At 54.1% G+C, this 26155-nt stretch overlaps 1 protein-coding gene across 1 annotated transcript in view; it reads left to right on the top strand.

The window, feature by feature from the left end:
• ARHGEF17 (Rho guanine nucleotide exchange factor 17) overlaps positions 1-22820 on the top strand; it is a 57742-nt gene extending 34922 nt beyond the window's left edge. The window contains exons 2-21 of the mRNA XM_065943896.1: positions 3145-3222; positions 8450-8632; positions 11329-11445; positions 11662-11754; positions 11991-12167; positions 12460-12510; positions 12749-12858; positions 12945-13030; positions 14717-14835; positions 15194-15407; positions 16063-16136; positions 16680-16879; positions 17057-17355; positions 17833-18082; positions 18361-18447; positions 18757-18824; positions 19069-19217; positions 20086-20260; positions 20376-20645; positions 21317-22820. Coding sequence (XP_065799968.1) covers positions 3145-3222; positions 8450-8632; positions 11329-11445; positions 11662-11754; positions 11991-12167; positions 12460-12510; positions 12749-12858; positions 12945-13030; positions 14717-14835; positions 15194-15407; positions 16063-16136; positions 16680-16879; positions 17057-17355; positions 17833-18082; positions 18361-18447; positions 18757-18824; positions 19069-19217; positions 20086-20260; positions 20376-20645; positions 21317-21513 — 2997 coding nt within the window. The 3' untranslated portion in view covers positions 21514-22820. The remainder of the gene's footprint in view (positions 1-3144; positions 3223-8449; positions 8633-11328; positions 11446-11661; positions 11755-11990; positions 12168-12459; positions 12511-12748; positions 12859-12944; positions 13031-14716; positions 14836-15193; positions 15408-16062; positions 16137-16679; positions 16880-17056; positions 17356-17832; positions 18083-18360; positions 18448-18756; positions 18825-19068; positions 19218-20085; positions 20261-20375; positions 20646-21316) is intronic.
• The last annotated feature ends 3335 nt before the right edge of the window (positions 22821-26155 follow it).

Here is a 26155-nt window from a genome sequence, read left to right as displayed (position 1 = left end):
AGTGATGGTGTCCCCGTTCCTGGCTCAGTGTGTGTCCCCCTGCGGGGAAGGGGGAGGCTTCCACCCGCTGTCTCTGGGCTTTGTGTGTCTCTCTGGGCCTGGACTCCGATTGTTCCGCTCTCCTGGGCTCCAGTGGGGGCTGTGGTTTTGTCCTCCTCCCCATGCCGTATTGTGTGATTCTCTAAGGACCTAGATGCATTTTTTCTCTTTGCGGGGTGTCTGGCCTTTCCGGCTTCTCTCTGTACACGTCTCTGTCTTCATGCCGCATATGTAGGAGTCTTGGGCTTTGGGTCATGATGTCCCACTTATACTGGTAGGAGAGCCCCCCACCCCCACCCCATCCTCCTGCTGTATCCCTTGGGCTCCACATCCCCTCCCCCTTCAGTGCCCCGTGTAGTGACGGTCTGGGGTTGGGGCTGCTGAGGGGTGAGAGGCTCTGGGGGAGGCTGGGCCTGCAGGGCTGTCCCGCCCAGAACAGGTGTGCCTGCTGATCTGGTTGACAGCTGCACTGCCTGTCCCCTGCTTCCCCTGGCCCCCACCCCCACCGATACTCACACCCGTGTCCGGGCACGTGCGGACGGGGTGCTCAATGCAGTGACAGGGAGCTGGCCTTGTTTTCCATACCTCTACCTGACAGCTGAGTGACGGCCCGCTGTGCTTTTGAGCAGGGAGGAGGCTGGAGAGGCGGCTGTTGCAGCGTCAGCCTCCCTGCATGAGTTACTAACGCCAGCTCTGGGCCATTAGGCCCAGCACCCGCCCTGCCTCCCTCAGGAGGCCTCCCTACCCATGGCCCTCACTGCTGGGCCTGGCAGGCTTGGGCTGGGGAAGTGGTGAGGGGGCTGTGCCACCCAGGGCCGAGTCTGGCCTGATCCTACAGTCAGAGTTCCCTGTCCAGCAGGGAGACGGATGTAGATAAACAACCTTGCCGAGACACAGTGAGGCTGGACCTTAAAGACCCAGTGTATGTGGAGAGCTGCCCTGCTCCCCAGCTCCTCACTTTCCCAGCACTGGGAGGGAGGTGTTATTTGTTCCATTTCATAGAGGAAAATGTAGAAGTCCAGGCGTTAGGTGACCACCCATGGTCACACAGCTGGGAGGGGCCAGGCTGGGGACCCTGTGGCTCATGGCTGGCTGTGCAGTCTGAGTGGGAACTCTGAGTTCTTGGGCCCTAAGACTCAGCATGAGGTGGCTGAAGAGACTGTTACCCACTCTGCCAGTCACTGGCTGTGTGACCTCCGACAAGTCAGGCCACTTCTCTGACTTGACTTCCTCACCTGTGTATTGGAGATGACAAGTCCTGCCATAGAGCTGTGGGTGTGAGGCTGAAGTGAGGCCACGTCTGTGACACGCTGAGGTGTTTCCCTGCAGGAGGCTGGGCATTTGGGCCTTTCCTTGGGAGGTCCTTCTGGCCCTTGATGCCCTCCCTCCCAAGCTGTCATCCTAGAGTGGCCTGGCCGGTGCTGCCTCCCACTGGAAGCTGCCCTGGTTTTTTTAAGGCCTCAGAAGCACTGAGCATAGGTGGTCTGGCTGTAGCTGGGGGCTCTGAGACAGAATCCAGTGCCTTCTTACCCATCAGAGCACAGCGCTGAGGAGGGGGCAAGCCAGCCTCTTCCCCTCCCCCTAGGGGGTGCCATTCACACCCCCATCCCTGAGTTCCTAGCATAGAAGCCTACTTTTTAAAGGATGCCTTGTTGTAGTACAGACCTGGGGACAGGCCTGACCGCTCAGTCCCGAGTCAAGGAGGGGGGAACCTGAGGTGTCTACGAGTAGAGGGGTGAGCAGTGGCTGAATCAGGCCGACTGGGCAAGCCCAGTGCTTAGGCCACTCAGCAGACACAGACCGTGGGCACAGTAGTGATCAGCCCTGCTCCACCGTCTGAGTCCCAACCCTGAGAGGCTCTCGGGGTGGGGACCAGAGGGAGGCCACAGACACAGACACCCACCATGGCATCGTCACACACGAAGAGCATCCATGCTGACTGGCAGGTCTTCATGGCTGGAGCTCAAGCTCCCACTGAGACCAAGCTGAGGACTGACTGGGAAGGAGAGTAAAGAGGGGAGAATAAGCCCTAGAGGTTTAGGGCCCGGAGGAGTTGGGACTTGGCTTAGGACCACTCCAGGAGCTTGGAGGAGACCTCGAGTGGAGTTCTTGCCTGGGGAGAGAAGCTCTTAGAGCTGTGCTATCTGCAAAGGCTTCCTGGAGGAGGAGTGGGCCAGAGGCATAGGAACTGGTGGCAAGGGGCAGGTAAGCGGAGTCCCAGGATGGAACACAGAGAAGGCATCCCTAAACTGACTTCCAGAAAAGCGTTGCCAGAGAACAGGGACTGCCCTGTCAGGGATGTGCACCTTGTCCCTGAGAGCGTGAGTGCGGAGTCTCCATAATGCAGATCATTGGAGCCTCAGAATGGAGATACCGCTGCCTGGATCTCCTTAAAATGGGAAGAATAATCACACATACTTCACAGGATGGTCAGAAGGAGAAAATAGTGCACGACATTTAGAATAGAGCCTGGCATGGAGTAAGGCTCAGTTAACCTCTTTTACTGAGCAGACTGGGACCCAGCCTTATTGAGAGGGGATGAGCCCTGCCCCTGCCCTGCTGCATGTCATTTAGCACTGCACTTACCTCTCTGGGCCACCTTTTCTTTATTGTAGCAGAAAGTGACAGTTTTGACTTTCTGGGATGATGTGAAGCCTAAGGTAGGGTCTGAACCCACAGTACTCAGCCCAGAAGTGGGGTTTTCAGAGTTGGCAGCTGGAATAGGGGTAGCCTGGAAGCATTGCCCTTTGCAAATGTGAGAAGCCATTCACTTTCTTGAATCCTTTTCAGGAGTCCAACAGGGGAGCCAAGAAGTAAACAGGAGATCCCCAGAGCTGCCAATAGCCCTGGAGAGGGGAGTGGAGGGACAAAGGTTGAGGAGTGCAGTCTGGGGAGGCAGGCATGTGAGTTGCAGGGAGAGGTACTCCCTGCAGGGGGAGCACGTGAGCACAGACCTGGTAGAGTGGAGGTCCGAGGTGCTTTGGGGAGGACAGACCTTGAAGACCTAGGAGAGGGCGTGGATGGGCTCTCTGGGCCCGTGTGACTGCAGGTGGCGCGTGTGAGAAGAACAAGGCACCGCTCACCCTCTGCCTTCTGTCCCCCCAGGATATGCGGAAGCATGTGACCATGACCCTGCTGGACACGGAGCAGTCTTATGTGGAGTCCCTGCGCACTCTGATGCAGGTGAGACTTGGTGGCCTGGGTCCCTGAATGCAGCCATTCTGAGTCTAGGCGGCTGTTGGACATGTGGGAACACCCCGGGGACCGAGGTTAGAGAAGAATGACCGTGGGGCATACCACCCATCCATAGAGGAAGCTCCCCCCAGGGCAGGAGAGAATGCAGAGGGGCCGTAAGGACGCCAAACTGGGGCACCCAGGGCAGATGCTTCCTCCTCCTGCTGACCTTCCACCTCTCCTGGCAGTGCTGGGTCTGAGCTTAGATCTGTGAACCCCCTCTGGTCCCACCCCACCCCCGCCCCCACCTTCACTTCATTCATTGACTGGAAAAATGTTGGTTGAGTGGAATTAAATGTTAGCATGCGCTATGTGCCAGACCCTGTTCCAGGTGCAGGAAACACCGGGACAAATAAGAGACAAGCCTCTGCTGCAGGAATTGACAGTCCTGCTAGGGACAGAGTTGAGTATATGGGCTCTTAAGGCATCAGGTTGGGGTGGGGGGGCACCTGGGAGGTAAAGGGTCAAGGAATTTTCCCCGGAGGAAGTGCTGGCTTCCTTCTGCCCTGTCTTCTCAGCAGCAGGAACAGCTCATGCAAGGTCGAGTAAGGAGAGACCTGGCGTTTTCAGGAGTCCATGCAGCCAGCACAGAGCACAGGGCTCAGTCCTGTGGTGATGCTGAGGGAGCCAGCAGAGATCATGTGGTGGGGACCCTCAGTACCAGGAGGAGAATTTGGACTCTACCAAGGGTCCTAGGAACTACTGAGAGGCTTTGAGCAGGGGCAGTGTGTAGTGTGACTCACGCTTTATAAAGTCTATCTGATTGCTGGGAGGAGGGTAGCAGAAGAGGAGGCCAGGGCCACTGAGGCCTGGCAAGGGAGGAGAGGCCACCACCCGGGGGGGTAACTGCAGAGAGGGCAGCTGGGGACAGATATTTAGGAAGTGGACCGATCAGGCCCGACATGGTAACTGGTTGGCTGTGGGGCAAGATGGGGAAGCCCAGAATGGTACCTGGGCTCTGGCTTAGGTGACTAAGGCACTAAAGGAGCCCTCTGTGAAAAGAGGGGATGAGATGGTGAGTTGATGTTCAGACGTGGGGGTCGGGAAAGCCCAGGGCCTGGAGCCCAGGATAGACAGTGTGGGTCTGAGCTAAAGTGGGACCTGGTGGTCATAACTGGGGGACAGGTTTTCTCAAACCACCTGGGCAGAGCAAGAGCGAAGGGTGGAAGGGAGATCCTGGGGAAACATCCCAAGGATTCACCCATTCACTCCACAAATCCACCACGAAGCAGGCAGTGTTCTCTGGAGGGTTCAGCAGTGAATGTGAGTGATGAGGTCCTGTCTCCTGGAGCTCACAGTCTGTGGCAGAGACTGACAATAACCAGACAGGCTATGCGTGAGGACACATGGTGATGTAAAAGTGCATGGAGAGTATTCTTAAAACAGAATCTTGTTCATCCAAAAAGGAAATTCTCACACATGCTACAACAAGTTCTGGACATTATGCTAGTGAACTCAGCAGGTCACAAAAGGACAAATATTGAATGATTCCACTTATATGGGGTACCTAGAATGGCCAACCAAATTCATAAAGACAGAAAGTAGAATGGGGTTGCTGGTGGCTGGGAAGGGGGATATGGGGAGTTGGTATTTGGTGGGCACTGAGTTTCAGTCAGGGAAGATGAAAAAAGTTCTCGAGATGAATGGTGGTGATGGTCCATAACATGAATGTACTTTAATGTGGGTATACTGAACCAGTCACTTACAAATGATTAAAATGGCAAACTTTATGCTATATATATATATATAATATATATCACAGCACAAAAATACATTGTTTATATATGTGTGTGTGTGTGTATTTTTTAAGATGCATAGTGCAGTGAGAACACAGAATGGGGGTCTGCCCTGGTGTTGGGGGCCAGGGTGTGGGGTATTTAGCTGAGACCTGACAGGTAGGTAGGATTTAAGCAACGGGAGAGCTTGGAGGGACTTGTTTCAGGCAGAGGGCACAGCAGGAGCAGCGCTGGGTGGCGGGAGGAAACCTAGAGCAACCAGGAATAGGGAAGTCACCAGTGTGGCTCCTGGGCAAGGAACTGGCCTTTACTGTGAGCACAAGGAGGTCACAGGAGGCCCACAGCCAGAATTCCATCTTTAAGAGGTGTCCCTGGCTGCCAGGCAGGAATAGATGTGCAGGGGTCTCGGGGGGGTCCTTGGTTGTCCCTAAGTGGGAGTCAAAGGCATGGGAATCAGTCCAGGAGTTTAGTCATTTACTCCCTTCTGGGTGATGCGTAGCCTAATAATCTCACTCCTCTGAGCCTCCACGTTTTTGTCCTGCAAATATAACTAATCATACCCTCCTCTCAGTGTGAAGATTAAAAGGTGACGGGGTGGGCGTGCCTCTCTCCCTCTGAACCTCCGGCTGCCAGGTTGCACACGTGGAGGCTTGCAGGGCCTGTGAGTGAAAGAGCTGAGGGAGCTCGGTGCTGAGGACACCAGTGGAGAGCGTTGGGTGGAGAAGGGTGCAGGCAGGAGAGACAGTGTCAGCTGAGACCGGCCGTCACTCAGTGCAGCCCTGTGTTGGAAGGACTGACGTCCCGCCCAGGGGTCCAGAGCACAGCTCTGGAGCCAGGCCACCGCTGTGGAAACTTGGCACTACCTCCTGACAGCCATGTGATCTGGAGCAAGTTATATAGCCAGTCTCTGCCTCTGTTTTCTCGCCTGTTGAGTAGGAATAATAAAAAGACCTGTGTCAGGTGCAGATTACGAGATGCATGTATAATTTAACATACTGCCTGGCAATTCTGCCTGCATGCATGCATGCGCATGTGTATGTGTGTATCTATAAAATCACCTTTAATCCTTGTATTAATCTTGTGAGGCAGATATTATAATAATGCTCTTCCTCATCTGAGGAAATGAAGGCTCAAAGAGGAAGAAACCTGCCCAGAGTCATCTATCTATTAAACAAGATCCTAGTCTGTTTGGCCTGCTATAGTAAAAATTCCATTGATAGAGTGACCTAAACAAATAGAAATTTATTTCTCATGGTTTTGGAGGTGGGGAAGTGCAAGATCAAAGTGCTGGCAGATTAAGTGCAGATGAGGACCAGCTTCCTGGTCTGTAGACAGTTGTCTTTTCACTGTGTCTTCCCGTGGCGGAAGGGCTGAGGGAGCTCTCTTTCAAAGGGCACAAATCCCATATGTGAGAGCTCCACCCTCCTGACCTGCTCTCCTGCCAAAGGCCCCACCCCGAAATACCACCACATCGGGGCTTCTGTTTCAACATATGACTTCTGGAGGGACATATTCAGACCATAGCAAGCAGTAATACTAAGAGCTAACATTTATTGGGTGCTTAATATGTGTGCTCTATATGTTAATTCATATAAACCTCATTATAGACCCCCATTTTACAGATGATGAAACTGATCACAGAGAGGTAAAGCAACTCGTTCAGGTTCACAGTGGGGACGAGTGCCATAGCCCGGGTTGAATCCCTGTCAGTCTCACTCTAGGGTGGAGATTGGCCTCTACAGCCATGGTGATCCCTCACAGTGCCTGCTGCCACTCAAGTTGATTTGTATTATTCCTGAGGGCCAGGAGTTCACAATGAAGGAAGAAGTTAAGTGCCAAGGTTAACAGTCAGAAAGAGGTGGGATTTGAACCCAGGTCCTAAGGGTGCATCCTTTCCTCAGTGTCACCATCACCCTTTGAGTCTTTCTTCAACCTGCAAATTCCCAGCTAATAACACTGCTTTCCCTGACCAATCGCTCTGTCTTATTTCCCACTGCACTTACTATCTTCTAAAACACTGTGTGATAATTTTGTCATTTAGGGTACTGTTATCCCCCTCCTTCCACTAAGTTGTCGGATGCACAGGCACAGGGGCTTTTGTCTGCTCACAGATGCAGCTCATGCTTAGAAAGCAGGACACACAGCAGTTGCTCAGCAAGTATGTGGTGGGTGAGTGCAGGTGTTGGCTCCTAGCAGGTTCTGCATCGAGTTCCCTGTCGCTGTTTATTCTTTCCTCCAACTGGTGTGCAGGCTTCTGTGTGAGGCGCTAGGACCCAGAAGTGAGCGGTTTAACTCCTATTCCTTGGGCAACAGACCCTGGCAGAGATCCTGCCCAGGCTCAAACTAGCCTAGGAGCTGTGAGAGAAAGGCTACATGTGTCCTGTCACCCCCGACCCCTCCGCCTTTCTGGAATCCCAAACCAGGAGAGAGGATTCTGTTGAGCTTTACTTTCTCAAACTTGTTTTAGAACAAACTAGGTTTTCTTTTTAATGTTTGATGTAAATTTTATTGCAGCATTCCATACACTTTTTCAATCAGCCGAGTTTCTTTGGCATGTAGTTACAGTTTAGGCCAGTAGAGGGCGATATCTACATGAGCCACTAGCCACTGAGCAGGGCTATTCAAGCTCAGGAAATACCTCTGAATGCGGATTTGAAGTGAGAAATGGGAGTTTTAGTCACTAATTGACCAGAAGATCTGAAAACAGTGTTTCGGATATTGTCAAATGAGCCTTCAATAACTTTCCATATATCCCTCCGTACCTCTCTCTGCTTTATTTAACCCATAGCAATTATGGTCTTTTAATTTACCACAGGATTTCTTCATGTAATTAATTCTAAGACACATTCTTCACGTTTTACCATCTCTGAAATCCAGGTTCATCCCATAGTTGATGGCCTATAATAACTTAATTGACAATATTTTTTTTTTTTGAGGTAAAGAAGAGTAATGATGCATCTTAGATTCAATGACGTGGTTTTTATTTATTTATATATTTAATTTGTGTATTTCATCTGACTAGATTGTAAGCTCAATCTGGGCAGGGATTTTGGCCTTTCTTGTTCACTACTGTCTCCCAGTTTTTAGAATAGTACCTGGCACATAGTAAATGCTCAATAAAATATTTGCTGAATTAGTGTGTGAAGTTTCCCGGGAGCCCAGTCTTCTTGCTTTCCTCACTCTAAGCTCTGTTCATTCATGCATCCAGCAAACCTTTCTTGACACCCCTCACCCCCAACTTGTGCCAGACCCTGGCTGCTGAGTGAGGGTCATGGGGCCAGATCTTCCCATCTCCCTCCTGGAGCTCCCAGTTTAATGAGGGAGATCCTGGAGGCAGGGCCATTGAGCAGTGGGCCCAGGTGATTTTGTGTATACCTGGGCGGGTGGGTTGGGGTGCCATCTCTCTGAGGGGACTGGCACCAACCCTGTGGCCCCTCCAGGGCTATATGCAGCCACTGAAACAGCCGGAGAACTCCTTGCTCTGTGACCCGTCACTAGTGGATGAGATTTTCGACCAGATCCCGGAGCTCTTGGAGCACCATGAGCAGTTCCTGGAGCAGGTGCGGCACTGTGTGCAGAATTGGCATGCCCAGCAGAAGGTGGGAGACCTGCTAGTCCAATCGGTGAGTGGCCCTGCTGTCCACTGCTCTACCTCCCACCCCATGTCCCTGCCTCTCCTAGGAGAGACCAGATGCGGCCTTGGACCCCACCCCCACCTCCGAGACAGACGCTGATCCCTGATCCAACCCCTAGAACTTGACGAGACATAGGCACTGACCCCAGATCCTGGCTTGACCTTGACACAGCCCAACCCCAGAGCTTGGCTGGACTCTGGCACGGACCCCAACCCCAGCCAGACACCCTGACCTTGGACCCAGCCTCAGTTGCTGATGGTTTCCCTGGTAGCTCAGTTGGTAAAAAAAAAGTCCACCTGCAATGCAGGACACCCAGGTTCAATTCCTGGATGGAGAAGATCCCCTGGAAAAGGAAATAGCGACCCACTCTAGTATTCTTTCCTGAAAAATCCCATGGACAGAGAAGACTGGCAGGCTACAGTCCATGGGGTCACAAAGAGTTGGACACGACTAAATCCCCACACCAGTTGCTGACACTGACCTGACCCTAGTCCTGACCCTGAGCTGCCACTGACTATGACCCAGACCTCAAATGGATGCTGGTACTGACCTCAACCTCTACTTTAACCTGAATGTAAATAGTTGTCTTGGTCCTGACCCTGGACTTGGACTTGATGCTGACACTGGCCTGGTCTTGACTAGCTCTTTTTCTCCATCAGGCGTTTTAATAATAATGGCTATTTGGCACTTATTATGTGCTAGGTATTCTAAATACAGTATATATATCAATGACACTAAGGAGGTAGCTATGGTTGATTATTCCCAAGTTTAAAGCTAATGACTCTGGGAATTCCCTGTTGGTCCAGTGGTTAAGACTCCATGTTTTTACTGCTGAGGGCCTGAGTTCAAGCCCTCATCTGAGAAGTAAGATCCTGCAAGCTGTGTGGGGCGAGGCCAAAAAAAACCCCCACAAGCAAAAAATAAAGTTGAAGACTCTGCCACATAGAGAGAGAAAATAACCTGATCAAAGTGACGGTTAGTAAGGGACTTCCCTGGTGGTCCAGTGTCTTAAGACTCCAGGCTTTCAATATAGGGGGCCCAGGTTCAATCCCTGGTCAGGGTACTAGATCCTGCATATTGCAACTAAGACCCAGTGCAGCCAAATAAATAAACGAATGATTTTTTTTTTTTTTAAATCACAGTAAGTGGTAGAGGATTCAACACCAAAAACCTGGTTCCAGCGCCCATGCTCTACCCCACCCCTTTCACCACAGACAAGACTTCCACCTGCGAGCTTTTAAAATCCTACAATAGTGATTGAGACCTTAGGAAAGGCATTGGCTTCAGAATTTTAAAAGGACTGTAAAAGCGAAACTAATAAACATTCAGCTAAATGTCTGCAAAACATAACATGCCATTTTCTTTAATTGTTAAATTTAGTATTCATTTACATGAGTTTAATTACATTTGAAAAAATTTCAGTTACATTTTATTTTGCCAGAATTCCAAAAAAAGCACGATGGTGAATGAGAAATCACAGCGAAACACAAACTAAATGCTTACTCAGAGCCAAATAATTTCAAAAATAAAACTCTAAAACTCCTTCCAGAAAATTCTACTAGTAAGAAACACCTTATCTATTTCTATAGGATGTGGGTGTGTTTGTGATGTGGTGGGGTGAGCCTTGGGCTTACTAAGAAGGTCTTGGAAGGTGCCTACTGACCTGGAAACTGATGTAACAGGAACCTTGGCTTGGAGGTGGTGGGACCCCAGCTTGAGTGCTGACATCTCCAGTCTATCGCAGCCCTTGGTGTCACTGGGTTTATGCCCTCCCTGTCTGGACCTTGATATTAACCAAGGGTAGCAGTGGAAGCCCTGGTCCCCACGGAGGGGTCAGCGTAGGATGCCCTGTCCCAGGATTGGGGGGAGTTCAGGTGACGCTGTCTTTATCCCTGAGCTGCTTCAGCCTCTGCCCTGCAGCACATTTGATGGGGGGGTGGTGTGGGGATTGGCATCAAGAACCTAGAAACATGGATTTGGAGACTGAGAGGGGACCAGAAACACCACCACAGGTCAGCTAGTCCATCCATGGTGCAGCTGAGACGGGCATTGGGGTGTCCTAATGCCCAGCCAGGGCTTCTGCCGAGAATGTCCACATTGAGCCCAGCCATCAGGTGTTAGCCACCAGGCAGAGCATACTGGGAGGGATGGGAGCACCTACTCCTTGGAACTAGCAGACTTGCCTTGGGGGGTCAGGGAGGCCATAGGCCAGGTATAGTTCCAAGCTGAGCCCTCTTCAGGATAGGAGTGCTTCCTGGGGGCGGCAGAACTGGAGCTCCGCCTTGCCAGGGTGGGTGAGATTTGGATGGGGGAGGGGCCTTCCTGGTGGAGGGAATTACAGGAGCAAAAGCCAAGCAGCAGGAACAAGTTTGTGTCACTTGGCTGACAGCAAGGAGGGAAACCTGCCTGGTTGGAGACCAGGGGATGAAATGCCCTGTTGGGAGGGAGAGAGCCTGGTCTGAGTGCACATGTGTATCTGCACACACATGCACACACCTAATCACACAGTCATACATATGACATGTACAGACATCACAGTAGTAGCACATGCCCGATCCCTCAGAGACCATGTCATTTTCAGATGGAGAGAGAGTCAGATGTTGGCCCATGAATCAGTGGAAACCTGTCAGGATGAGGTGGGGAGGGGACACCTTGAAGGTCCCAACCTGCCTCTTCATCCACAGTTCTCCAAGGACGTCCTGGTCAACATCTACTCTGCCTACATCGATAACTTCCTCAATGCAAAGGACGCCGTGCGTGTGGCTAAGGAGGCGAGGCCCGCCTTTCTCAAGTTCCTGGAGGTACCAGGGCCAGGCAGGGGGATGGAGGCCACCCTTCTTGGGCCAGCTTTGGGGGTCCCAGGAGCCCCCAGCCTGGACACCAGAGCCCTAGCTTGTGGGTCAGTGTCTCGCCTCAGACCTGGAGGGGCTCACCAGGGACCTGTCTGTCCCTGGACATTTCCATCTTTGCTTGTCATGCCTCACTTGTGTGCCCATCCACCCTGTTTGGGATTTCAGCAAAGCATGCGTGAGAACAAGGAGAAGCAGGCACTGTCCGACCTCATGATCAAGCCTGTGCAGCGGATCCCACGCTACGAGCTTCTGGTGAAGGTGGGCATGGGGCTGGGTGGGCAGGAGGGCATGGGGCTGGGTGGGCAGGTGGGCAGTCTGGAGGCATGTGGGGATGCAGGGGACTCAGTGGCCCCCACCCAGTGGAGCCACAGGAGCCAGGTAGGAAAGTTCTCTCTAGAGTCTACCCACAGTCTCTTCTGTTCCAGCAGTCACTGTGGGGCCCCAGAGCCTGACAGGGGTGGCTAAACAGGGGTTTACCGCCCATTCTCACCCAGGACCTCCTGAAGCATACGCCTGAGGACCACCCGGACTACCCTCTCCTGCTGGACGCACAGCGGAACATCAAGCAGGTGGCCGAGCGCATCAACAAGGGTGTGCGGAGTGCAGAGGAGGCAGAGCGGCACGCCCGCGTGCTGCAGGAGATTGAGGCCCACATCGAGGGCATGGAGGATGTGAGTGCTGTTCTGCCTGGCTCCACCCATGCTTGTGTCTGCATCTGTGGTCACCTGGAACCGTGGTCATGGCTGCAGTGTGTTTACATCCATCTCGGTTTGCATCTGTGTCCTCCCCCATGTCTGTTTCTGGCCATATGTCGCATGGCCTGATGACACAGCATTGAGAAGGTGGACAATGTGTTGCTTCTACTGACTTGACCCATGAGTGGGGCCAAGGGCCACTTGGGTCTGGGGAGGGGAAAGGATTCATAGTGAGCCTTCAGGACGCCTTGTCCCTCCTGCCCCACAGCTCCAGGCTCCTCTGCGGCGGTTCCTGAGGCAGGAGATGGTCATTGAAGTGGTAAGAAGTGTCCCGTTGTCTGCCCCCCTGTCCCCACCTCCCTGCCTGGTTACCTTCTCTGCTCACAGCTGCTGCCCTCTGGCCTCCTGCTCTTCCACCCCAGCAGGAGCCCAGGGTCAAGTCCCAGTTTGCCTCTGGGCATGTGGAGGGCCCTCCCCTCCTGGCCTGGCTGTCCCCCTTGGGCACGGTGGGCAGGAGGGAGGGCCTCTGGGCCTGAATCCTGTCTTGGGCCCCACAGAAGGCAGTTGGTGGCAAGAAGGACCGGTCCCTCTTCCTGTTCACGGACCTCATCGTCTGCACCACCCTGAAGCGGAAGTCGGGCTCCCTGCGGCGCAGCTCCATGAGCCTGTGAGTGGCCAGGGTGCTTGAGGCCATTGTCCTTCCCTGGGCCCACTCCCCCGCCTTGGCCAGAGCACCCCTGTTGCTCCCCACAGGTACACGGCAGCCAGCGTCATCGACACGGCCAGCAAGTACAAGCTGCTGTGGAAGCTGCCGCTGGATGACGCAGACATCATCAAAGGTGGGGCTGGCTCGGGCCCACCGGGGGTGCTGGGTGTTAGGGGGTCTTCCTCTGAGAAGCCCACCTGGAGGATTTGAGCCGTGGCCAGGTTGGCTGGCTGTGCACCTGCTCTTCTGCTTTCGGGCCTCGCTTTCCCATCCTGTCCAAGGGTGCTGGCATGCAGAATCCAGGTTGTGTCCCACGGAGCCAGACTGAGCACCTTCTGATTGGGCAGGGGCCTGCCGTGGACTGGCAGGTGGACTGGGGCGGCAGTGCTACAGGGAGCGCAGACACGCCCGTAGCGGTTGATTCACTGCACAGGTGCATTTATACACTCCATCTTAGATGATGGCGCACTGTTCTGGTCCAGCAGTTTGGTGCCTGGTGAACAGATACACTCAACTCAAGCCAATCAGAAAGCTGGCTGGAATGATCCTTTTGTTTGGGGCTGAGACTGTTGGGAGCTGAGGCAGCTTCAAAGAGCTGCTCCTCCTGCTGTGTGAGCGTGTTCCCCCCACTCCCACCACACCCCCGCCCCCTCTGTGCCAGTTCTCCTCACTGCTCTCCACTTTCTCCGCCCCTTCGTAATTCCCGTGATCCATCACGGCCTTGTCTGCCTCCTCGTAACTCCCGTGATCCCTCACGGCCTTGTCTGCCTCCTCGTAACTCCCGTGATCCCTCACGGCCTTGTCTGCGTTGTGGCCTTTCTCCCTCAGCTCTCAGCCCCAGTTGCTCCAGGAGGCGCGGTCCACCCTCCTGAGTAGGGTGGTCATTTGGTGGTAAGGGCACCTTGGGACCGGCAGGCAGGTCAGACCCAGTGAGGCAGGGGCTCACTCAGCCCCTCGGTGAACCCAGGGCTGCCCCACACAGGCCCCTACATAGGAAGGCAAGCTGATAATTGGTCCAGTTCATCTCTTCTCACTAGAGAACAGGCCCGTGGATAAAATGAGTATCTCTAGGTCAGGTGTCTACCCCTGGTCCAGTCAGCTGTGGCCAGAGAGGGGCAGGGTCATAGGGAAGAAAGTGTGGCTGCCTGGGTGGTAGAGGGTTGTGGGGGGACCGTTTTCTTCAGAAGGAGCAAATGTCTTCAGGCCTCTCTTGTCTAGTCCACTCCACCTCTGTCTGCTCAGCCCATTTGTGGGCCACTGGTCTGGGGCGTTTGCCCCTAGCCAGGCAGTGTGTGGTGTGCGGGATGCTGAGCTGGTCTGTGGGGCCAGTACTTGGCAGTGATCAAGTATGGGACAGGACCAGGGAAATCTAGGTCATCAGCCCATTGCCCCCTCCTTTGTGGGGAGGGTGTTGAGTCCCTGGGTCAGCACATTTGACTGCCTGAGGCTCTGCCTGCCCATCTGACTTCCCCTTTGGGAGACTGCACCACCACAGCGGCATCAGCTGGAGTCTGCATAACCTGGGAGCTGTCTGCTGTTGTTCTTTGTGCTCTTCCAGGGAGTTTTCCAAGGGACTGACACCCTGTGGCCAGTGGCTGTGAATCAGGCCTAGTCCCCTGCTCTCGGGCCTGGAGTTTCTCTCCAAGCTGCCCATTAACTTTGGGGTTCATGCAAACCCGAGGTCCGGCGGTTTACAAGCTCTCAGTTTGTCCGGCTGCTTCCCTCACCCAACGAGTTGGGAGGGGAGGGGAGGAGTGTCTCTCCAACCTGACCTTGTCTGTCTCTGGATCTGCCCATGGCCTCCCTCTGTCCCCACTAGGGGCATCTCAAGCTGCCAATCGAGAGAACATCCAGAAGGCGATCAGTCGCCTCGACGAGGACCTGACCACCCTGGGCCAGATGAGCAAGCTCTCTGAGAGCCTCGGTTTCCCACACCAGGTCTGCGTCTCCTGCCTGAGATTCCCTCACCCGGCCTGAGGGAGAGAGAACAGCCTTGTCATTTGCCTGAGGGCGAGGACATCCCTGTCAGTTATCTGAGGGGGAGAGTACAGCCTCATCCCATCTCTGAAGGAAGTCAGGTTCCAGGCCTGCAAGTTGGAGACACAGCTCCATCCCCAGCTGAGGGAGGCAGGAGGGCCCACCTCTCTGTGCGGGATCCAGGCTACCTCTTGGTCTCCGGGAAGTAGAGTCCCGTTTTCTGTCTGAGGCAAGAGGCAGATGCCCAGTCCCATCCCCAGGGCAGGAGTAGGCTGAGCAGGAAAGTGAGGCCCTGAGGCCTGGACCCTTATCCCTGCAGAGCCTGGATGACGCGCTGCGGGACCTCTCAGCTGCCATGCACCGGGACTTGTCAGAGAAGCAGGCCCTGTGCTACGCACTTTCCTTCCCTCCTACCAAGCTGGAGCTGTGCACCACGAGGCCCGAGGGCACCGACTCCTTCATCTTTGAGTTCCCCCACCCTGATGCCCGCCTCGGCTTCGAGCAGGCCTTTGATGAGGCCAAGAGGAAACTGGGTAAGCCAGGGCCAGGCTGGTGCCCTCCTCTCAGAACCTTCAAGGAGTGGACAGCGCCTTGCAGCTGTGTGTGACATCAGGAGCCAGAAATCTCAGGACTGCCATGTCCTGTGTTCCTGTCCCTGCCAGTGGAAGGGTGGACTGAGACTACTGCAGAGACATACAGGACTTCCCCAGGGTTGGGATGGTCCCCTGGAGAAGGGAACCACTACCCACTCCAGTATTCTGGCCTGGAGAATTCAATGGACTGTATAGTCCATGGGGTCGCAAAGAGTCAGACACGACTAAACAACTTTCACTCACTCACTTAGGGCTTCCTTGGCAGGGATTCTGTGGATACGGACAGCATAGGGCAGGGGCCCTATCGTGGGAGTGGGTGACTAGGACCTCATACCTCCACCACACACACGTATATACACACACACAGCAGGCCTGGATCAGGGAGCACTGTTGATAGGGCCCATAGAAAATCCTTAGAGACCTCTGGGTCTACCTCTCACATTGTACAGATGGGAAAATTGAGGCCAAGGACAAGCAGGACATAACCCCCAGCCACCTCATTCTCCCTAGGGGCAGAAGAGGAAGGGAAAAGGGCAGGGTCAGGACCAGGGTGAATGCTAAGCAGTGTCTGTCTGTCCATCCATCTCCACTACAGCCTCCAGCAAAAGCTGTCTAGACCCTGAATTCCTGAAGGCCATCCCCATCATGAAAACCCGCAGCGGCATGCAGGTGTGTATGCACCTGGGTACCTAGGTGCATGTATTCTAAGCCAGCATGTGTTCATGTGTTTTTGTTCTTTGTACAGCATTATGTACATCTTGAACATTGCAGTGGTCCCCTATGTATTTGAGGGTACAGCTCTCTGTACAAGCACATGGGCACTTACATATGTGTCATATGTATATGGGTACATCCATGCATTTATGTATCTTTGCATGTGAACAAAGGCTATACCATTGATGTGCAAGTGTCTAATTCATATGCTTTTAAGAGTCTATATACATACGGACAAAGTTACCATTTTTTTCATTTGTTATACATATACATGTATGTGTGATCATATTTGGGGTATATATATGTGTGTGTGGATATATGTGTAAACACACATATATGAATGTATGTCACAGAGGGATGTGTGCATTTGATGTGTGAAGAGTCACATGTGCACATGTATGCCGAACATGTGTTGAGAATCCAGGAGGGCCTGGAGAGCGGTGTGGAGCTGGCAATAGTTCCTCCATCCACCTTCCCCTGTCTCGGCGCCTTCCGCAGTTCTCGTGCGCAGCCCCAACCCTGAGCAGCTGCCCCGAGCCCACGCCCGAGGTGTGGGTGTGCAACAGCGACGGCTACGTGGGCCAGGTGTGTCTGCTGAGCCTGCGCGCTGAGCCTGATGTGGAGGCCTGCATCGCAGTCTGCTCCGCCCGCATCCTCTGCATCGGGGCGGTGCCAGGCCTGCAGCGCTGCTGCCACCGGTGAGGCCCGCCAGACGGGGGCAGGTGGGGTGGAGGGCGGGGCCTGGGGGCAGAGTCCCCACCCCTGACCGGAGGGTGGGCGTGTCCTGTGGGTGTGGGCGGAGCCTAGGAGCATGAGGATGTGTAGGGCAGATCCTAGCTCCTAGTGACACTCATTCCCAACCCTTCGTCTCTCAGGGAACAGACTGCATCGCTGAGGAACCCCACAGAGACGGCACCCGAGCCTACCGGGCCAGACCTGGACGTTGAGGCGGCGGACGAGGAAGCAGCGACGCTGGCCGAGCCAGGGCCCCAGCCATGCCTGCATATCTCCATAGCGGGCTCAGGCCTGGAGATGGCGCCAGGCCCCGCCGAGGGTGACCCCCGTCCGGAGCTAGTGCCCTTTGACAGCGACTCGGATGATGAGTCTTCTCCCAGCCCCTCGGGGACCCTGCAGAGCCAGGCCAGCCGGTCCACCATCTCCTCTAGCTTTGGCAGTGAGTGCCCAGCTTGGGGCAGGGAGAGGCAGCCCAGCCAGTGCTGACTGGATGAGAGAGACGGGATAAGCACAGCCATGGAATCCCGTCTCAGGACACTAGTGCAGATAGCGCTAGGGCCCAGCAAGGTGGGCCGGGGCTGTGATACCAAGGGCCCCGGGGGCAGTGGGTAGTCAGACTGGATCCTGAGGCCCCTGCAATGGCCAGTTAAGGAAGATGGAGTTGTTGGGGGAGGTGGTGGTGATTGGTCCATGGTGGTGGATTGGAGGTGGCCAGGCTGGGACCAGGAGCCTGTAGTACTGAGCTGTCAGTCATCAGGGTAACAGGGGCTGAACTGATGGTGGAGGCTGGAGGGCAGGGAGAACAGCAGTGGAAGACCTTGGCCCAGAAGGGTGCATTGAGGGGAGAGTAAGGCCTAGAAAGATACCACGTCTTGGGCCTGGCAGAGTGGGAGAAAGAGCCCTTTGTCTCCATCAGATGAGGAGACCCCAAGCTCCAAGGAGGCCACAGCAGAGACCACCAGTTCAGAGGAAGAACAGGAGCCTGGCTTCCTGCCACTGTCTGGCTCCTTCGGGCCTGGCGGTCCCTGTGGCACCAGCCCCATGGATGGGAGAGCCCTTCGTCGGTCCAGTCGTGGCTCCTTCACCCGCGGCAGCCTGGAGGACCTGCTGAGTGTTGACCCTGAGGCCTATCAGAATTCTGTGTGGCTGGGCACCGAGGATGGCTGGTAGGGACACAGGGGAGGCTGGAGTCTTGATGACAGAACCTGAAATCCCTGTTTAAGAAATCATATCACATCTTGAAGCAGAAGCAGGAGGGCTTTGGGTCAGATCTCAAGGGTACTGCCAACCAGGGCTGCCAGAGGGTCTGAAACCCACAGGGAGGCCGTGGGATTTTGGTTCCTTGGGGTGGCACCTGCCGTGGAGGAGATGGAGGTGGAGGCAGCTAGGTGGAGGGGTTGGCGTGCCCAAGCACTTGTCACAGGTACTCACCACTGATCCACAGTGTCCACGTGTACCAGTCCTCCGACAGCATCCGTGATCGCAGGAACAGCTTGAAGCTCCAGCACTCGGCCTCTGTGACCTGCATCCTGTAAGGCCCCCCAGATGGCTCTTCTGGTTCACACCCTTCTCAGCTATACCTGTAGACCTCCTCCTGCTCACCTGGACCTCCTGGGCACAGAGCACAGAGGCGTGCCCTAGGCTAACTGTGTCTCCCACACACCATGTGTCATTTGTGCAAGTCACTGCCTCTTCTTAGACTCAGGTGCCCACCACCTAGAGAACACGGGGTGGGAGGAGGTGGTCTTTCAGAAGCCATAGTCATTCTGTCTGATTCCTTGGGCTCAGGTGACCTCCTTCGGCTTCCTAAAACCCCTCATGACTCCTTTTCCTTTCCTAGGTATCTGAATAACCAGGTGTTTGTGTCTTTGGCCAATGGAGAGCTCGTAGTCTACCAAAGAGAAGCAGGTGAGTGTCCCCTCCCACTGTCCCCCTCCCCACCCTGAGTAGGATCTCCCTCCTGAGCAAGCCGCGGCCTCCAGACCACAAGTCTGGAGATGTGACTTTGGGTAACTCCCAGGTCTTTTCTGGGGTTTGGTGTCCTCATTGATAAATTGAGGTTATTTGTTAGCACCTTATTTCAGGGGAGAGTGAGGCTCAAATGCAATATAAGATTGAATCTGCTGTTTTCTTTATCCCACTCCCACTCTAGGCCATTTCTGGGACCCCCATAACTTCAAATCGGTGACCCTGGGTGCTCAGGGGAGCCCCATCACCAAGATGGTGTCTGTGGGTGGGCGGCTATGGTGTGGCTGCCAGAACCGAGTCCTTGTCCTGAGCCCTGACACGCTGCAGCTGGAGGTAGTGGGGATGTGGGTGGGGTTGGGGAATTGGTGACTTGGGGTGAGCCAGGCCCATGAGAGAGGAGGTGAGATCCACAGGTCCATAAAAAAGCAACCAGCTGAGAGGTCGGGGCTTTCCCCCGACCACTGTGTGAATCTGGGCCAGTCCCTGGCCTTCTCTAATCCTTATTTCCTTCTAGCTGATGAAGGCTACAGGTACTTGTAAATTAGAATACTTTAGTCCTCCTCCCCACCCCAGCCATATTTCTCAACTAAGGTATTGTGGTCTTTGGTGGGTGGACAGAGTTCCTTTCTGATGTCAGCATCCCTTATCATCATTCTGGCCTTTAGTCCTGATTTCATTTACATGTACATCAGTAGCTGTCAGCCTGGTCGTATACAGGAGTAACTCGTTCCCTTGATTTCCCTCTCACTGGTCCCATCGTTGGTTGGGCTGGGAGTGAAGAGGTGGAGAACCTAGGTTCAGGCCCAGGTCTGTGACTGACTTGTCGATGCCCTTGGACAGGTTCCCTCCCCTTCTAGAGTCGTTTCCCAGCGGTACAGGGTGAGGCCAATGGTTGCTCTTAAGACTCTTCAAGCTTTGAACTTCTCTGATCATTAACTCACTCAACTTCCTTGGGGAAAGGGCACTTCCATTTTAATTCCTGAGGTTTAAGTGGGGAGGCTCCAGTGAAACTAAGATTTGAAAGGTTAATCATCCAGGTCAAGGAGCAAGGCTGCCTTTGCTGTCAATCCAGTGGGCTTTCTGGAGAGATTTAGCATGAGTTGTAGGGAGGGAGGAAAGGGCACTGGTGAAGCACAAGGCCGGGAGGGGCCAGTGAAGGCAGGCCTGTCAGTCACCCATCTGTTCTCTACCTTCACCCCAGCACACGTTCTCCGTGGGGCAGGATTCCAGTCGCAGCGTGGCTTGCATGGTGGACTCCAGCCTGGGCGTGTGGGTGACGTTGAAAGGTAGTGCCCACGTGTGTCTCTACCATCCAGACACATTTGAGCAGCTGGCAGAGGTAGATGTCACACCTCCTGTGCACAGGATGCTGGCAGGTACTGACCTCAGGCTCCTACTGCCCCTTCCCTTGGAGCTTTTCTGTCCCTGGCAGTGAGGATGCTAAGCCAGGGCCAGGACTTGGCCCCAGCGCTGGTCTGTCTCCTACCCCAGGCTCAGACGCCATCATCCGGCAGCACAAGGCTGCCTGCCTGAGGATCACAGCGCTGCTGGTGTGTGAAGAGCTGCTGTGGGTGGGCACCAGTGCTGGCGTGGTGCTCACCATGCCCACCTCACCCAGTACCATCAGCTGTCCACGGGCGCCTCTCAGCCCTGCTGGCCTCGGCCAGGGACACACTGGCCACGTCCGCTTCTTGGCCGCAGTCCAACTTCCAGATGGCTTCAACCTGCTCTGCCCAACTCCACCACCTCCCCTAGACACAGGTGGGTCTACACCTCCTATGCCAATCCAAGGACCTGGGCTTTGGGTTTAGGATGCCCTGCTGCCCTGCCAGAGGAGGGTTAAGAGGGAGGTAAAATGTAATACAGATGTGGAAGTGGTGTATATTATAGGAAGTAGGCTATAGAAAACCCAAACTAAAAATCTATCAGGATACTGAGTGTGTGTGTGTATAAAATTCTGTCCAGAGAATGTCACGAAGATGAGGAAGTGAACTAAGAATTAGAATATGGCACAGGAAGGGATATATACAACAGGAAATAAAACAGGACTAGAAATGATGTATAGGGCCGGAAGTGAAATGATGTATAGGGCAGAGCGGGAAACAGAAATAGCACCAGAAAGCAGAACGTAGAATGGCAGATAGGATAGGAAAGGGACTGTGAGGATTAGAGTGAAACCTAGTAGGTAATGTACATTAAGGAGGTTGCCGTTGGCCAGGTCTTGCTCTGGCAGGACAGGAAGCCGTACTCCCAAGAGGAAATGGCTGTGGGCATCAGGAAGCAGGGAGGCCTTGGTCAGGGCTTGTCTGGGTCCAGAGAAGACTTAAGCTGCCTGCCTGGGGAAGGGCTGTTGGAAGCAGGAGATGAGCACCAAGAGACAGTGCTGCCGCCAGTCACCCCCCGGCTCATGGCTTCTCCCCTCTGCCCCCCAGGCCCGGAGAAGCTGCCCTCACTGGAACATCGGGACTCCCCTCGCCACCGAGGCCCTGCCTCAGCCAGGCCTAAAATGCTGGTGATCAGTGGAGGCGACGGCTACGAGGACTTCCGGCTCAGCAGCGGGGGTGGCGGCAGCAGCGAGACGGTGGGCCGAGACGACAGCACAAACCACCTCCTCCTATGGAGGGTGTGACCCTGTCCACGGGGGCCCGGGACTTGCCCACCCACCCGCCCTCCGCCTGCTTGCCTCTTCCAAGCTCACCGGCAGACCCTCACACGAGTGTCTGACCAGGGGCACACCCGTGCCTGCAGACTGCCTCCCATCCTTGCGGAAGCATTCCCAATGGAGCACCTGCTGGCCATCGGGGTCTGGGCCTTTCCCGGCCCTCTGGCTGCTCCAGTGCACCCAGTCATGATGGGGGGTGTGGAGAGGGGGGCATGTGGGCTGCCCAGGACCTCTGTCCCTGGAGCTTCTACCAAAGACACGGCCAGGCCTGGACCCCATGGGGCTGGGGAGGGCCATGTGCAATATTTGGAGGGTTTTCCTGGGGGCAGTGGGAGGGCTGGGGGATGGAATCCTTTCCCGTGTACAGTATTTATGTTTCTTTTTAGATGTGTACTTTCCCAAGCACTTATTTATGCAATGACCTGGGGCAGGGAGTGATTGGAGAAAATGACAGAAGAGGAAAAAAAAAAAACGAAAACCCTATTCCTGCCCTGGGAGTTACCCTGGGACCCCAGCCAGCCTTCCTGGAGGGACCAGTCCCCCCTCATTATGTACGCACACACACACACTGCATGTTTGGGGCACTGAAACACTGCCCCTTAACATAAACTTTCCACAGCCTTGTCCTGACTGGGTTGCCCTCCAGTATCCAGAGCAAAGGACCAAGTCCCCTCAGTCAACCCGAACAAGGCGATGACCGTGGGTGGGGCAGTGACTCCCATCCGGGGGGCTTCCCCAGGCCTCGGCGTCTCCTTGCTTGTCGGCAGTGCCTTTAGTGGTTCCCGAATGTGGGAACCCTGTCGGGGCCTCGTCCAGGGCCCTCTCCTGGCACATTGCCCCCCAGCCCCTGTGTCTCATGCACTGGCACCCATGGTCACTGCAGAGGGTGAGCCTAGGGGCCCCTCATGCTGACCACTGACTCCTCTCCACACCCTCCCCTGGCAGGGGCAGCTGTTCCAAGAAGGACGCCCAAAGCTGAGGGGCCAGACATGGCCTCCCTGGCTGGGAAGGCTACTCCGGAGGCTAGCTTCCCCTGCCCCCACTCCCCTTCTGACCCCCGAACCGCAGAAGCCAGTCTGACCCCAGCCCCCACGCTTCTTCAGCTGCAGCTCCAAAGGTCTGGTCTCAGATGGGGTTTGTTTGGTTCTGTTTTAGTTTGGGGTGGGTGGGTCATTGCGGTCTTAGATTATGTTTTTCTTGCTACCAAACAGTCATGTATTAACTTTCCTTGGATGATGAAGTTTAAAGAGTCAATAAATAGAAACACCAAACAACTGGTCCCCATCGGCAGCCACAGAGGCCTCCTGCCAGCAACCTCCGAGCTCCCCAGCTGCGTGGGCTCGCCGACACCCACCCACTTGGACAGACAGAGCAGGACTCAGAGACCCAGAAGAGTGCTGCGGTGGCAGGGCGGCCACTGACTTGCTGTGTTGTCTCAGGCAGGTCACTGTGTCTCTCTGGGCTGCAGCTTCCTCATCAGGAAAACCAGGAGTTGTGCTAGTCAGATGCTTTATAACCAGGGCTGCATTTTAGAGTCCCTTACAGGTTAACATTGTAAATACAAAGCATGATACATAAATTATGTGTATGTAAATACAGATTCCCAGGCTCCCCCAGCTCCTGAGTCAGTAGGCCTGGGATAAAGCTTGGGAATCTGAAGCTGACACATGCTACAAGGAAAACTAGGTGAATGTGAGCCTGTCTACAGCTCCTATAAGAATCGGGGCTCTCCAGCAGAGGCTCAGAATCTAACAGAGGCCAAGGTGAGCAGGGGTAGACTCCAAATCGCTGTGATTTCTGGTCATTAAATCAGACAGGAGAATGCAAAGGCTGACAACACAGGACTGTTCTTCACAGGGGCACAGAGCCCTTTCCACCAGGGCGCACCAACAAGACTCAAGGTGATGACTTCTAGAAAAAGAACAGATCAGGCTTCAGCTCTCTTGAACATGTGTTTGAACGTTTTCCAACCTGAACAATCAAGACTTTACAGAAATCATTTGCTAAAGAGGAGTGCAGGCTCACACTTTGCACACTGGTATTCACATATCTTAGTTCTGCCAGGCCCTTGATGCCATGGGACAGGCATGAAACATCTGGCAGCATCACTACCAGGATGATCTGGAGGAGAGGGTAACAGAAAACAGAGATACATCACAGAGTAGAAGGCTACATTCATGTGGAATTTATGATGAAACTGCATAGAAGGAGCACAGGTTTTGAAGCTGAACAGAAACTTTGACTTTGCCACTAACCGGCTATGCAGCTTTGGATGAGCTGTATTCCCTCTGAGGCTCCATCTCGTCATCTGTAAATTGGGGTTGATAATCCTTTCCCCCACAGGACTGTTGGTTGGTGTGCACAGATCTTTGGATTGCAGGGAAGAGATTTGTTCTGCCCAGAAATAAAGGGGGCACTGACTAGTGGAAACGTGAACTAGAATCAAATAGCTGTTAGCACAGTGGTCCATATACTGCTGCCCCATCCTAAGACCCCTGGACTCTCCACCTTGAGTCTCTGATCCCTGCCTCACCACCAGTCAGCTGCCATTTTCTGCTTCACAACTTCTGCTGCCTGAGGCCCTCTTCTGCCTCTGGAGAGACTTCACTTTCAGCACTGGTTACCCAAGGCCGGATCCTCCACATTTTCCCTAATATGCCTCGGTAGGAATGGGCCTGGCCCAGCCCACTGCTCCTTAGAAGGCTACATCCCAGGACACGGGGCAGCCTGTGGAGAGATGAGCAGCCCTGAGCAGGTCAGCTGTGGGCAGGGTGGTCCTGGGATGCACGATCGATCACTAGGCACCCGGCCAAGGGGAGAGCCTAGAAGGATCAGCTCCTCCAAAGCAGTGGTTCTCAATCTTACCTGCACGTTGTAATCACCTGGGGGGGTCCAGGTCACATTCCAAACCAATTAGATCAGAATTCTGAGGGTGGGACCGACCCAAGTGTCAGTCATATTCATAGGAAAACTTAAGTGAAGTATAACATTTGTATAGAATGGTACTCAAGTCATTATTGGGCAGCCAGATAAGTTTATTAATAAAGAAACAAAACATTCCACCACTTGAAAACTCCCACGTACCCCCACCCACTCTTCCCTTCTCCGGTAACTACCACGCTGGCTTCTGACACCGTGGTTTAGTTCTGCTAGTGAGGCGGAGAACCACTGCTTTTAAGGGCACAGCCAGGGACTTCCCTAGCAGTCTAGTAGTTAGGACTCTGCACTTGCATTGCTGTGAGCCCGGGTTTGATCCCTGGTTGGGGAACTAAGATCCCACAAGCCATGCCACTGGGGTAGAGGTAGTGGGACTCGGGTTTGATGTGAGGAGTGAAGAAAACAGCTTGAGTCAAAGCAAAGAGGGGTAGGGAAACCTGGAGCAAGAGGTCTGAGGTGTAGGCCCAGCTGGAGAAGTGAGGAAAGAGGAGAAGGCAGGGAAGCCAGAATGTGAGCTCTGCAAGGGGGATGTTTGTTCATTGCTCCATCCGCAGGCCACCTGCAGTGCCTAACACAAAGTAGGTGCTCAATAAATATTTGTTTAGTTAAATCTAGAGAATTCAGTCGAGGTTCCCCTGTAGGTCTTGAATGTCGCTAAATAATAGCCCCAGCTCCCATTTATTTATTGCAGGCCAGGAGCTTAGATCATCCAGTTTAATCCTCAGTGGCCCTGGGAGGTTAGTACCATTATCCTTTTTTTCAGATGAGGAAACTGAGGTTGAGAGAGGTTAAACGCCTTCCTCAAGGTTGCCTTCCTACTAAGCAGTAGAGCTGGAATGTGCATGTGATCTGTCTGCTGAGGTCTCTGCCTCATGGAGGAGAGTAAGGGCAGTGACATGGGGTGGCTGGAGGACAGGAGACAGTCCAAGCAGCCAAAGACACATCCAGCCACTCATGATGTATCTGGCTCATGTTCCTCATACCCAGCCTGGGAAGGACATCCTGACTTCAGATGAGACAGTCAGGGCCAAAAGTCACCTCTTCTCCAAAGGGGGTTCTCCAGGTGTTTCCTTGGGCTAGATACAAACAGCAGGGTTTAGCTAGACATCTGCCTCACAAGGAAGATGAGGTACAGAAAAGGACAGAGATTTACCTGACGTCACACAGCAAGGCAGCATTGAGGCTGGGGGTGGGTGTAGAGGAGAACCAGGCAGGAAGGTTTCCTATGGTCAGAAAAGTAAAAAAATGACCCAGGTGACCTCTGAGAGCTCTTCACATCTTTTGCATGCCTGCCAAACACCAAGTCTCTCTTCTGGCTTCACAGACCTTAAGCCACAGGCCAGATTGCAGGAAACAGCAAGGGGAAGTACTATTTTGGGCCCATTATGGCCAACGAGGAGCCTTGCCTGGCAAAGGCAAGTGAAGGGGCTGGGTCAGGGGCAGGATGCAGGGCTGAATGGGGAGGGGGCAATATTTCAGGCACTGGGGAGAGCCCAAAGAGCAGAGCCCAGACACTGGGCTGTGGAGAGGACACAGGGCATGGGGACTAGAAAGAGCAGGTTCTGAGCCTGCAGCGTAGAATAAGTTGGTGCTTCCTGTGTGGGGTCTCAGCAGGTCCTCACAATGCCCTTAGAGTGAATTTGCACTCAGGTGAAGTCATTAGCTTAAGGCC

The sequence above is a fragment of the Muntiacus reevesi genome, chromosome 9 (genome assembly GCF_963930625.1).
Source record: "Muntiacus reevesi chromosome 9, mMunRee1.1, whole genome shotgun sequence".
Classification (NCBI taxonomy): domain Eukaryota; kingdom Metazoa; phylum Chordata; class Mammalia; order Artiodactyla; family Cervidae; genus Muntiacus; species Muntiacus reevesi.
This window is presented reverse-complemented; position numbering and strand designations above follow the sequence as displayed.